Raw genomic sequence first — 12,045 nt, forward strand, 5'->3', positions numbered from 1 at the left:
ATGTTGTGTACCTCATTTATTTCATTTACTATTATTGGAAAGTAATGAACAAAATTAACAAGTAGATAGAATATTTATACATACGAATTTACAGTTTAAGAGATCTATATTAGACAATTGTTACACTACTCAACAAAAGTTTTGAGAAATAATTCTCTATTAGTTTTACACATTTTGATTAAATAAAAGTTTTATAAAACTCATTTTAAATATATGTTACATAGAAATTGATCGAAATTATATACATACGATACGATGTTTTAAAATCAAAACTACCTAGCAAGTAACTACTTCTCACTTTCCTCTCAAAAAAGAAAAGGCACTTCTCACTTTTGACACATGACAAATTAAACATAAAGATAATATATTAAATTAAACCAGACTAGACTAGATGCGAATATTTGCATAGTTACTTGCTCATTTTTTATTTTTCAAATCTATAATAACACATAAAGTAGGTTTGTGGAAGCACCTAGAACAGTAGATGGCTGCAAATTAATCAGGGTTTGTAGTAGTAATAGTGCCATGGCAGCTAACTTTTCCATCTTGTTTGCAATCTTTCTATCATGAGCTTCCTTTTTATGCCGGATGATTAATAATTAATTCGAATTCACACAACAATTTCATACAAATACAAATTTTCACGTGGCACAAAACATTTTATTGTGGGATGCAAATGACTGTTTCGGTGGACACATTTATAATTATGTTCATGATTCGACCTAATGTATGCAATATGCAGAGTCAGGAATTATAGGTGGCTTACGCCATCATGATGAATTCGTTTTTCAGTTCGTAAAGAGACTACACAAACAACAAAATAGAAAACGAGAGAAAACAACAAACAGAATATCCAAAATAAAAATAAAAATGAATGATTGCCACTTTGAATTATAGTTCGTTCCTATTTTATAGGAAACTTAAAAATCCGATGGGAATCGTATAAAGTAGTCACAAGTAAGGAAGATGCTTTAGTTAAGCTCGATAGACATCCAAACAAAAGACAATCGATTAAAGATTATAACTTTTAGGGGATGTTTAGGAGAAGAGAAATTTTTTATTTTTGGGAAATTATATATATTAAAAAAACTTAGTTTCCCATGCTCGTATGTATTTTTTAAAAGATAACATTTTTGAAAAAAAATGTTTTTTAAAATGTTTTTAATCAATTTTTTAGGAAAACTTTTTCATGGAAGGAGGTGAAAAATTTATTTTTTTTCAAATTTAATTTTTCTTTTATTACAGAAAAAATATTATGTTATTCTTTATTAAATTATATAATATGATAAATAATTAAAATAATCAATAAAAATATGTATAATTCTTTGATTTCTAATAAATTTATCTAAATATTTTTAACGGTCAATTAAACAAATTTTATTCATTCCGGAAAATATGATTTTGGGGAATGAAAAATTTTCTCTCTTACAAAACACCTCCTTCAAGTTAGCCAGAAAAGCATTTGAAGCTTCTTTACAAATTTTAATTTTAATTGTAATGGTGATTGATTTGCTGGTTTTTATATTATAAATTTAAGTTTTTACTTGTTAATAAAAATGAAACAGTCTTTATCTGCTCTTATTTTTGTATACTTATCTGTCTATTTATTCTGTGACACTTATTATAATACATCTTTTATATTAAATTAATAATTTATTTAGTAATCTGGTAAAAAGAAGTGGTTTCTTTACTTATTTTAATACATTCTCAATTTTATTTAATAAACATTAAGTGTAATATGATATTTGTAAATACCCCTTTTATTTTTATTTATATTTTTAATATCAATAACTCTAAAATATTTATAAGTATGGATGGAAATAAAGTAATGGGCTTGATTTTATATAGGAGAATTGATTGTGAGAAAGGAATGGATTTTAGGTAAATTTTTATGTGCCTGATTTTTCATGTCAGAAAAGAATTCAAAATTAATTTTAGTCTAAAATTAATTCTAAATTGAATCAATTTTATGTAACTTTTGTGTTAGATAAAAAAATTTATACTAAATTTTACTTTTAATTTATTTTTATAATAAAAATTCAAACAAAATTATATAACTTAAAAAAATCAATTTTATGAACGTTTATCTAAACACATAATATACGTGGACATTGGAGTCACACTAAATGCATTTTTTTTTTTTACTTTTCTTTTGAAGACATTGAATATGTGTTTAAAAACTAGGTAAAGAGAGAGATGAAAAAAAACAGTGAATCTGCATTGCACTAAATATCAGCACGTAGATGAACAAAATGGTGCTGAATGATTTTTATAATCAAAAGAACAAGGAAAGAGTAAGTAAGACGAAGAGAAATTAAAAAGAAATAAAGTATTATCCAGCCAATACATGGTGACAGCTAGAGAGTTTTTATAATATTATATTGATTAATTGATTATTGAATAGATAAGAACATTAAAATAAAAAAAATATTCTATTAATATGAAAATAATTATTGCATATTGCTCTTGTAAAATTAATGAGCACTACTTGGTACAAAGTGATTTTCACTCGAAAAGAACGAAATAAAGGTATTGTTGTTCTATTGGATAAAAACAATAAATTAAAAAAAAGAAGAAATATGAAACAGAAATCACGGTAGCTATAATTCGTATAGGATTTCTTCTGTATATTTTCTTACCATTACCAAGAAACAATTTCCAATTAATATAGTTCGTAAACCCTTTTGAATAACAGTGTTTATTGGTACGAAACAATCCTTTCGAATCTTGAACTATTGACGTGGCTGTTAACAATATAACTGAGGTAGATTTCGAGAGATAAAGCCCATCCTCAGAACAAGAATGATCATGATTTTTCCCAATAATTTTATACTTATATGTATTTCCGGAGTTTAAAATGCCATCAATTTCACGTGAAAAACATGTCCAATAATTTTTTTTATGAATAATCATTTTAGTCCTAAATATGATAATAGGTGATATAATATTTGAATATATAAAAAGTATGATAATTATGTTAAAATGTTATTTTTGTTATTCAGAGACTAAATTAGATTTTTTGAGATTAAATTGTTAATAATTTACACATTTAGAACCAAAATAGTCATTTATTTATTTTTTAATCGTGCAAATACTGTTTCCTTTCTCACAAAAATTAAAGTGATGTATTTCTTCTTATAAAAAAGTTATGCAAAGATTAGACTCTTATTATGATTCCTAAAAGTTATTTCCACACAGAAAATCATATATTTATTCCTTACTTTTATTATTTTAGAGAGAAATTGAAATCATTTTCACATTGTGCTTCCTTTTTCCTCTTTAGGTTCAAGTTTAGGACCAGCCAAAAAAAAAGGTCCAAGTTTAGAAATAAGGTTGTTGTTTTTAGTGTTGGGTGTTGGCATAAATATTAGGCGGACACCATCTACGCACAAGTGGCCCTTGAATGTAATGGTATGAGAGGCATATTTAGTTGGAGGGTATTTCTTAACCACTTCATTATTTACAATCCATGACATAAAGTTTGTCTAATCCATAATCCACTTAAGATGTACCAAAACAAATAATGAAAATAATAAGGTTGTTAAATAATTACCTAATTTGGATTGAACTATGTGGTTGGACGCTGTTGCTTCCTACACCTCCTATTTTCGCTTCCTGCATCCCATAAACAGGTTAAAACACCACAAATTAACACAAATGCCCATCTAATCATTATAATGGAAAGTGTTAAATACTAATGAATTATGAATTGGATAATCTATAGCACAATATGCATTATTGATTACTTAATCTGAAACTATACTACATGTCTTTTGGAATTATGTTAATATATTTCTAAGGTGAGTAATCCAAAACACAAGGTGCATTTCAGATGATTCAATCTGGAACTATACTAACATAATTATGGAATAGATGATCCAGAAGTCATGTAGTATAATTTCAAAATGAGTGTAATCTAGAATGCATATTGTGATATGGATTTCCCAATCCAAGAACTATGCTACATGACTTTCATATTATCTATTTCATAATTATGTTAGTATAACTTTGAATTGAGTAACCCATAATATAATATGCATTCTAATTTAATCAATCCAAAACTATATTATATAAATTTGGGATTGTCTTATCCAGAAAAAAATTAATATTTCGCTCATGGATTACCTTATCAACAAGGGAGGCTGATAGAGGGAGACAACGAGACTAATGAAGGGAGAACAAACAAGGGGAAGAATCATGAACATGTAATGGGGGGTGGGTGAATGAAGGTGTAGGTCGAATGAGGAGAAAGAAAGTGAGAGAGCAAGTTATAATAAAGAAAAATAATATGGGGATTTAAAAATTTAAGGGTGCAATTAGCAAAAAGAGGATAAAGGAAGCAAAAACCATGGTTGAATCATTTCACATCCCGTTCGAACTATCAATTTATTGGTTTGTTTTTTTTTTTTTTTCTACTTACACTTCCTTTCGTTTTTTGTCAAAATCAATTTTAAAAAATATTCTTATAAACGGATTTAACTTTATTATTTCGAAAATGAAAATGTAGAAATAATAATTATAAAGAAAAGAAATCAACTTTCGAAATTTAAATTTTTACTCGTTTTTTTTTACTATTTCGAAAATTGAGTTTCCAAAACCCAATTGAAATGTATTCTAAATAGGAGTTTTGTACTTTTATTGTGTTACGTCACAGGTCTTCCACCATTGGGGAAAATGAGAGAGATGGAATGGTGGGGGCACAACGACAAATGAAAGAGATCATGGCACTGTTTCTCCAATGTAAATAGACAACGATGAAAAATGAGAGACACGGAGTGGTGTCGCAACAATGAAAATGAAAGAGATAAATGGTGGAGCAGTAGAGTATAATGATATTTTTTATTAGTAAGAAATATTCATCAATTTTATCAATGATTTGATTAATCTATTCTTTTAATAATATTTTTTTCATCATAAAATTCTAGCTTAAAATCTTACCTAAAAAAATCAAATTTAATATCACTGGAATCAATCATTGATAAAATACAATTATATGAGTCTAGTTTTACTGTTCCATAAATTTGTCCATCGGATCCTTCAAATTGTATTCCATAAACTTCTTTTTACAATGTAAAAGAGTTGATGACTTGTGGAATTTAAATTTTGGAAATATGAGAAAAAATAAACTTTCAAAAATTCAATGTTGATCAATTTTTTTACATAACTTCAAATAAATAATCTGAAATTTAATTTCTGAAATGATAAAATCAAACACATTTATAATTATATTATTGAAATAAAAAAAGGATCGAAAAAAATATGTCATTAATTTTTTAAGCAAAAAAAGTCTCACAAAAGATTTATCTTAATTTTTGCTTTAGGTTTTACTTTCTGTTGTATTGGCCTTTGATCAAGGGAAAAAAATGTAATTCCCTATTAGTGTCTGTTTTAAGCATTTTGTTCAGATGAATCATCATTTGCTTGCATTTCTTTTATTTATTTATATAATAAAATTATAATTTCAAATAATTTATTTTCTAAATTATATTAAAAATTAAACTAATATACATTAAAATAAAATTAATTATTACTTAAAACTAATTAATAGATTATTATTTTTAAAAAATATAAGTGAACTTTAAAAAGAAAAAATATTAGTTATTATTAGTTAATTTTTACTTAGTTTAAATATGCTTATAGTTAGTCAAATTTGTGGCAAGTTTTGGTTCTCAAAATTTAAAATTGATATTTTTAAAATCTGTATTAAAAAAAATTGTTTTAGTCATTTTACTCAAATGTCATTAGAAACTTCGCTTACTTGACTAACACATTAGAAGTCTTCTAGGCGGCATCCTACCTTGATTTTTATATTCTTATAGTCAAATACCCTACTACATGTATGTTTTCGTTTTAAAGTGTTCATGTTAACCGCATTTAGGCATAATATGCTTATAAGGATTAAAACAAGTTTTTTTTTTTTTCCTTTTCCTTATTATAGGATTAAAAAGATCAACTTTGAATTTAACATATTTAAAACTTTGACATTTTTAGTTTATAAATTTTTGAGTGAACACGAGATATTCTTCGATTGAAAGTGAAGAATTAATTTCTAATCGCTAAACACATACACATAAGGGATAAGGTTATACAAATTATGAATCATATTACTTTTGGCTTATGGATTTAATCTAATGTAAAAAAAGATTTCTTACATGGTTTATTTTATTATCCATCTCTTAGTCTTTAATAACATCAATCTCGAAACATCACCCCCCACATTATTAATCTCCTCTTGTCATCATATGGTTAATTTCCAATCAGCTTTCCCCGCACTACTATTATTTGCGTCCATATATATGCATTACAAGAATTTCAATGTCCTAATTTATATGATCAATAACCAATAAAAGAATTATGCATAGGGTAGTATAACAAGCCAATTCGAAGTCCAAACTCATCACTCATCAACAGAAAAGTCCGGTTCTTCTGGCTTCTGCAAAGAAACTCCAGAATCTGTTCCAGAACGCACATGATGCACACCCTTCCTAGCCATCCTCGTAGCATACACAACCACCAACCCTGATCTATACGCTGCTGTCTCACCCTCATGAACATTCTCCCTCGCTCTCAGTTCCGCAGCTTCCTTTCGCTTCTTGTATCGCCTCCATGCAGCTTGTACGAAACATGCAGCCCACGTTCTCCACTGGTGCGAGTAAAACCTGAACAAAAATAATCAGTTGAACACCCCCAATAACCTGTTACAAGCTCCAGATAGAAATAAAAGAGAAAAAAATATAGCTATAATAAGCATGATAGAATGGAATTCAAATCATGAATCAGAAGATTCATTTTTTAAATCGTCAAGTGTAAGATTCATGATCAATAATAACAGCATATACAACTAACAAAAACATATTAAAGCACATATTCATGATCAATAACTAAAAAACTCAAATCTAGGAGCACAAGATGCATAAGTTCTCTTAAATCTGAGTTTGTGAAGCCTATATTTTAGTAGAAAGGAAATGAAGCAACAAATAAAATAGATGCATTAAATGAGTGGGCAACAAATAAAGTAGTGGAGTAATCGAATAGGACAAGTTCAAAAGTGTTCTTTCAATTCCTCTTCATTTAATAATTTAGACTTGTATGGCTTTCAAATTTTTTTTTGAGAATGGTGAAAGAAAACTAAAATAAAATAAAATAGGGAATCCTTGAACCTTGTGAATCGTAAGATTAACATGATTTAATCATGTACTGTAAGATACAAAGTTTTTTAAGATTCATCTTAGGATACGTATCGGTAGGTAGTCAAATTGTATCAAATAGTAAGATTCGAATTGTGAATGGTAAGATTCTGATAACTATGATGATAAGTGATATGATGTAATAAGAATATGCATGCATAAATTAATGAGTGTCGAAATATCATTACTCCAACCTGAACTTGTGTCTGAGTTGTTTGCTGTGCAGTCTTCGGAACTGCGACGCAACGAACTTGAGGTCTTCGGCCATGAGAGCGAAGGCTTCGACTTCTGAGATGGCCTTGACGGTGCGAGTAGAGGAGGGGAGAATGAAGCTTGGACGGGACCCTAAGGCCCATGTTAGGAGCTCCTCGCCGCAGAAATCGCCGGGGCCGATGTGGCAGGAGTTGAAGAAACCGGTGCGGCCTCCGTTGGTGGTGTAGGAATCAAGGTGGCCTCTGATTATGAAGAGGGTCTCGTTCACCGGATCTCCCTCGCGAACAAGGTATGTGTTTTCTGTGCACAGTGCAGGTTTTAGTCTCTCGCAGATTGCGTCCAGCATTCTCTCGTCCATTTGATCAAACAATGGGACCTGTGATACGTGTCAGTTGTCATGAACTACAACAACTATCCAAGATGCTTAGGTTGAAAGACATGAATTGTTTAAATTTTTATATGGTAAGTATTTAAATTTTTTAATTTTGGAGGAAGAATTCATAATACTTGATTACGTGTCATGTGAAGGTTAGTCGTGAGCTCTGATAACCCCGGATCACCTAATACTTGTCAAGATATTCTCTCATGTGTGCGTGAAAGAGTATGAAATATGGAAAGATATCAACTTCTTAAATGAGTAGTTTCCGGCCAAGAATATCTTATTTCACAATAAATTATTATATGGTTTGAGACTATCATGATCCCAATCAATCTCCATATGACATGTAATGATCAACTATTATAAATTATTTCTCATGAATTAAAAAACTTGACACATGTTACATAGAGATTAATTGGGAGATCATGAACACATGGTGATCTGACACTATGCATATAATAATTTCTCCTTGGTCAAATGCTTAAGAATAGACATCTTTCAGTGTGGTACTAGGAGAAGCAAGCAAGGTTTCATAACCTATGAAACAAATAAAACATATCTTCATTTGTCTTGGCATAGTATGTTGCCACTGAGAAAATATAATGGAGAAAGTTTGAGTGAATGACATTTTACAACATTTTACAAAAAAATTAGATATTGAAGTAATTAATGCATGCATTTCAGGGATCTAGTGAAGGTTTGTTGAAGTGAAAATGGATGTGTAAGTGACTTACTCGTCGAACTAGTTCCAGACAAAGGTGGCGCTTGATGTCTCTCCTCAGATCAGCTGGAAGTCCTTTGAGAAGAGCTTCTTCATCTACCCCTCGTGTAGCCAGCCACTTATATTGGTTATATTTGCGAACAGATTGTCTTAGTTCTGGAGGAAGCTGCCTGTGATGCATCCATTGTTCTGTATCAGTTCTTCTAACCCTCCACTCTTCTAAGCGAACAGTTGTTGATTGCAGGTATGTCTGCCAAAATTTGAGTTCTATTAATCCACATATACAAGAACAGAGTCAGTTTATAGGCTGGTCAAGTGTTTTCTAACAATTCAATGCTATGCGGCTAACTAAACATATAACAGCAAGTTTTGAGGTTGATTTTGGGCTCAATATCTCTCAGATGTAATTTTTGAAGAGGATATGTAGAATCAAGCATACATACATCTAGCAAATTTAATGTTTCATGTAGTACTAGCTTGTAGGACAAAGCTATCTTGGAACTAAGTCATGAAATTAAGAAATTAAAGTTTTCTAAAATAAAAATTCTCTGAATGAAACAAATGAGCGCAAAAAGAATTTTTCTATTTTCTGCATGAAGCACAAGCTGGTCACACCCTCCAAGCAATAAACAATGAGTTTGACTAAATAGGAAGCAGATTGTGGTCCTTGTCTTTAGGCATTATCTTCTAATTTTCATAGACATTATAAAAGAAGTCAATAACTGGCATATGCAAAGCAGCTCTAGGCTAACTAAGAGAGATAATATAAGTGCACTTACCTGCATATTACCAATCAGCAATCCGAAAAGAACCAATCCAAGGGTTGCAACAACAATGGCGAACATTATTTCTCCAACAAAAGTGCTAGTAAGAAGACCTTGTCCCAAAGAACTACAACCAACAATAAGAAACTCATTAATGCTCAAGGGATAAAAAGTAAAAGGCTTTTAGTGAGTCATGGTCACCTAGATGAGCGATTCTGCTCTATTTGCTAGGGAAGACATCTCATCATTTGCTCAATAATAAGACAAAAATGAAGTAGAGAAGTAGCATTTTGAAGCATATGATTAAATGATGAACACTAGAAATTCCAACTTTCATCTGTCTCTGGCCTTAGTATTTGTAGGTACTCATCTATCCTTCCCATAAACTTGAATATAATCATTTTTCTTAATCAGCAAAAGAAAAAAGTTCAATTAGTTTTAGATGACCTTAATTAGTTTAAATCCTTGTTCTCAGGTACAAATAAAAATCCTTTTTTCCAGATACAGGAAAAATAGAAAAACTAAAATGTTTCAAGAGTAAGGTGATAGTCTAAATGCTAAATGAATGATTATATTTTGACAATCCAAAATTTCAAGCACTCAATCAACAACTCTCTTTTCTCTCTATCTTTCTCTTACTATTACACCACATCATCAATCAAATCAATCACTCATCTCTTCCTTTCTCTCTTAAGTTGTAGACAACTTAAGGTTGTCCAAAAAACATTTTTTTCGGTATAGAAAGCCCAAATAAGACTTACCTCAGATTCCTTAGGCCCCACCAAAGACAAAAGAAGTACTTATGAAAGAATGACGAGGTTGTAACTTGGGATGTCACTGCATCACCGTATATACCAAACTGATAGAAGTTAGCCTTTGGTGAGCATAAAATTGTGATATTACTTGCTATAAACCAGGACGCCCTGAGCGAATCTTCAACCCTTTTGCAGTCAAAGAATCCATATTGACAAGATGGCTCCTCCATATCGCAGACACTCCTCCAGCATGCTTCTTGTCTTTCAATTGATAGAAGGTACCAGCTAGCTCCTAAAAACTTCAACCAAAACAGAAGAGTATTAGTGAAGTATGGTATATTTACTTTCTTCATATCATTAAAATAGTTGCTTAACAGCCAATCCTGAAATAAACTTTGCAAGACTAACATATATATGCTTACACTTGAAGTTACTAGAACCTAAGAGTAGCTGAAGAATTTACTGTTACTAAAACATATCTTTTTAGTTGTATAAAAACATATGCCCACATTTTAGCTTGGCTTGGCTTAAATTATTTGAATCAAGAAAATATAAGTCCTATAAGAAAGTCATCTTACTGAATTTGCTATTGAAGTCTTCACCACACCTCTTGTAACAGAGAATTTGGCAACGGGAAAGTGCATGAGCAATCAAGTAAATGCAAGTTTTCATATACTCACATGGCTAGCTAACATGTAAAGCACCAAGTTGTAAGCAGCCCCTGCCCAAGCTGTTTCTGTCACAACCCCTGTAGCTTTTATAATTTGGGATGAAAGTGGAAAAATCAGAAACAGCCTTGGCAAATATTGGAAAATGATGATAAAGCGAAGCACATTCTTTGTGTTTGCCATGGTTGAACCTCCAAGATTGGGGATGACAATCCAAATTAACGCCTGTAATCAATATAATAAGAGCATTTTTAATAAGCAAGTCAAAACACCATGGTTTTGATCAAGATAAAGGAAATCTATAGTGAATTACCTGAGGAAGAGGCAATGCAGCAACAAAGTCTAACCAAAAACCCTTGATCAGGTACCTAGTAGCTATCTTAGAAGAGTCTATAACAAGATCTCCCCTCCCAAATACCCGAGAAGAAGGAGCAACATAAGCTGTACGAAACTTCAAGAGAATCTGAATCATGTAAAACACATCTGCCATTGATCTTATCATTGTGAGGAAAACTTCAAGTGTTGTCCCAATATCGATGCATACTTCATCTCGAACTAGTGGTAAATAAAAGAATAGAGGATCCACAAACAAAGAAACTAAACATGCTACCAAGAGAATCTTGTTCCAACGGTGAATGGTTTGTGCCCGGGGATCTAATAATGTTCTTTTTCTAACTTTCTCATAATCCTCTGAGAATACTCTTGACAATACTCTAGCCTTCAGGAACTTCCTTGTGTCCTTCTTCAGACCCTTTTCGCCGCTAGTCTCAGCTACTTGTGTTTCATTAGGCTTGATTCCATTGCCGCCATTTGTTGTTGGCAATTTTGCTAATTCAGCATCATCTTGAAATCTATAAAGTGAAACTTTACATTAGAGGCTAATAAATTATGAAGATAATTTATTCAGTTACTGAAAGCATGCAATTTACAGTTGATCAGCATAAAAATTCAATAATCTAAAGAAATAGTACATACTAGATAGTAACTTTAGAATTTGGAAGGTATACTAGGAAAGAGACTCACCTTACAAATCTTGAACAATCAGCAGCCATACTGATTTTCCACAAGTGTCAACTTCTCTCAATCAGCAACAAGATGCTGAGAACAAAGGAAATTAGGGATTAAATAATTTATATGCATCAGTTGTTGAATCAATGATTTTGAGCTTTTTGCTAGTGAAATTAACTAATGAGGAAATGTAGACCATAGCAAAAGGAAGACCCATTCATGTCTGTTGGGACCAGGATTCTTGTGAACAATAAAATAAAATATACATGAAACTTAGAGATGAAGGCATGAAGCTATCCAAATTGTGAATATAAAATTCCCTATGTGATGGCATCTCTGTGGAGATGATG

General features: G+C 30.8%; 1 protein-coding gene across 2 annotated transcripts in view; it reads right to left on the reverse strand.

The window, feature by feature from the left end:
- Positions 1-6,100: 6,100 nt before the first annotated feature.
- LOC100791992 (protein CNGC15b) overlaps positions 6,101-12,045 on the reverse strand; it is a 6,756-nt gene continuing 811 nt past the window's right edge. Inside the window, exons 3-11 of one of the 2 annotated variants that reach the window (XM_041007432.1) lie at positions 11,987-11,991; positions 11,711-11,785; positions 11,001-11,538; positions 10,700-10,912; positions 10,026-10,318; positions 9,280-9,391; positions 8,514-8,750; positions 7,382-7,776; positions 6,101-6,659 (exon numbers count right to left, since the gene is read on the reverse strand). In XM_041007432.1, the coding sequence (XP_040863366.1) occupies positions 6,398-6,659; positions 7,382-7,776; positions 8,514-8,750; positions 9,280-9,391; positions 10,026-10,318; positions 10,700-10,912; positions 11,001-11,538; positions 11,711-11,739 (2,079 nt within the window). In that variant the 5' untranslated portion in view covers positions 11,740-11,785; positions 11,987-11,991 and the 3' untranslated portion in view covers positions 6,101-6,397. The remainder of the gene's footprint in view (positions 6,660-7,381; positions 7,777-8,513; positions 8,751-9,279; positions 9,392-10,025; positions 10,319-10,699; positions 10,913-11,000; positions 11,539-11,710; positions 11,786-11,986; positions 11,992-12,045) is intronic. The other variant, XM_014764574.3, reaches the window with a different exon arrangement.

Source organism: Glycine max, chromosome 12 (assembly GCF_000004515.6).
Source record: "Glycine max cultivar Williams 82 chromosome 12, Glycine_max_v4.0, whole genome shotgun sequence".
NCBI lineage: Eukaryota > Viridiplantae > Streptophyta > Magnoliopsida > Fabales > Fabaceae > Glycine > Glycine max.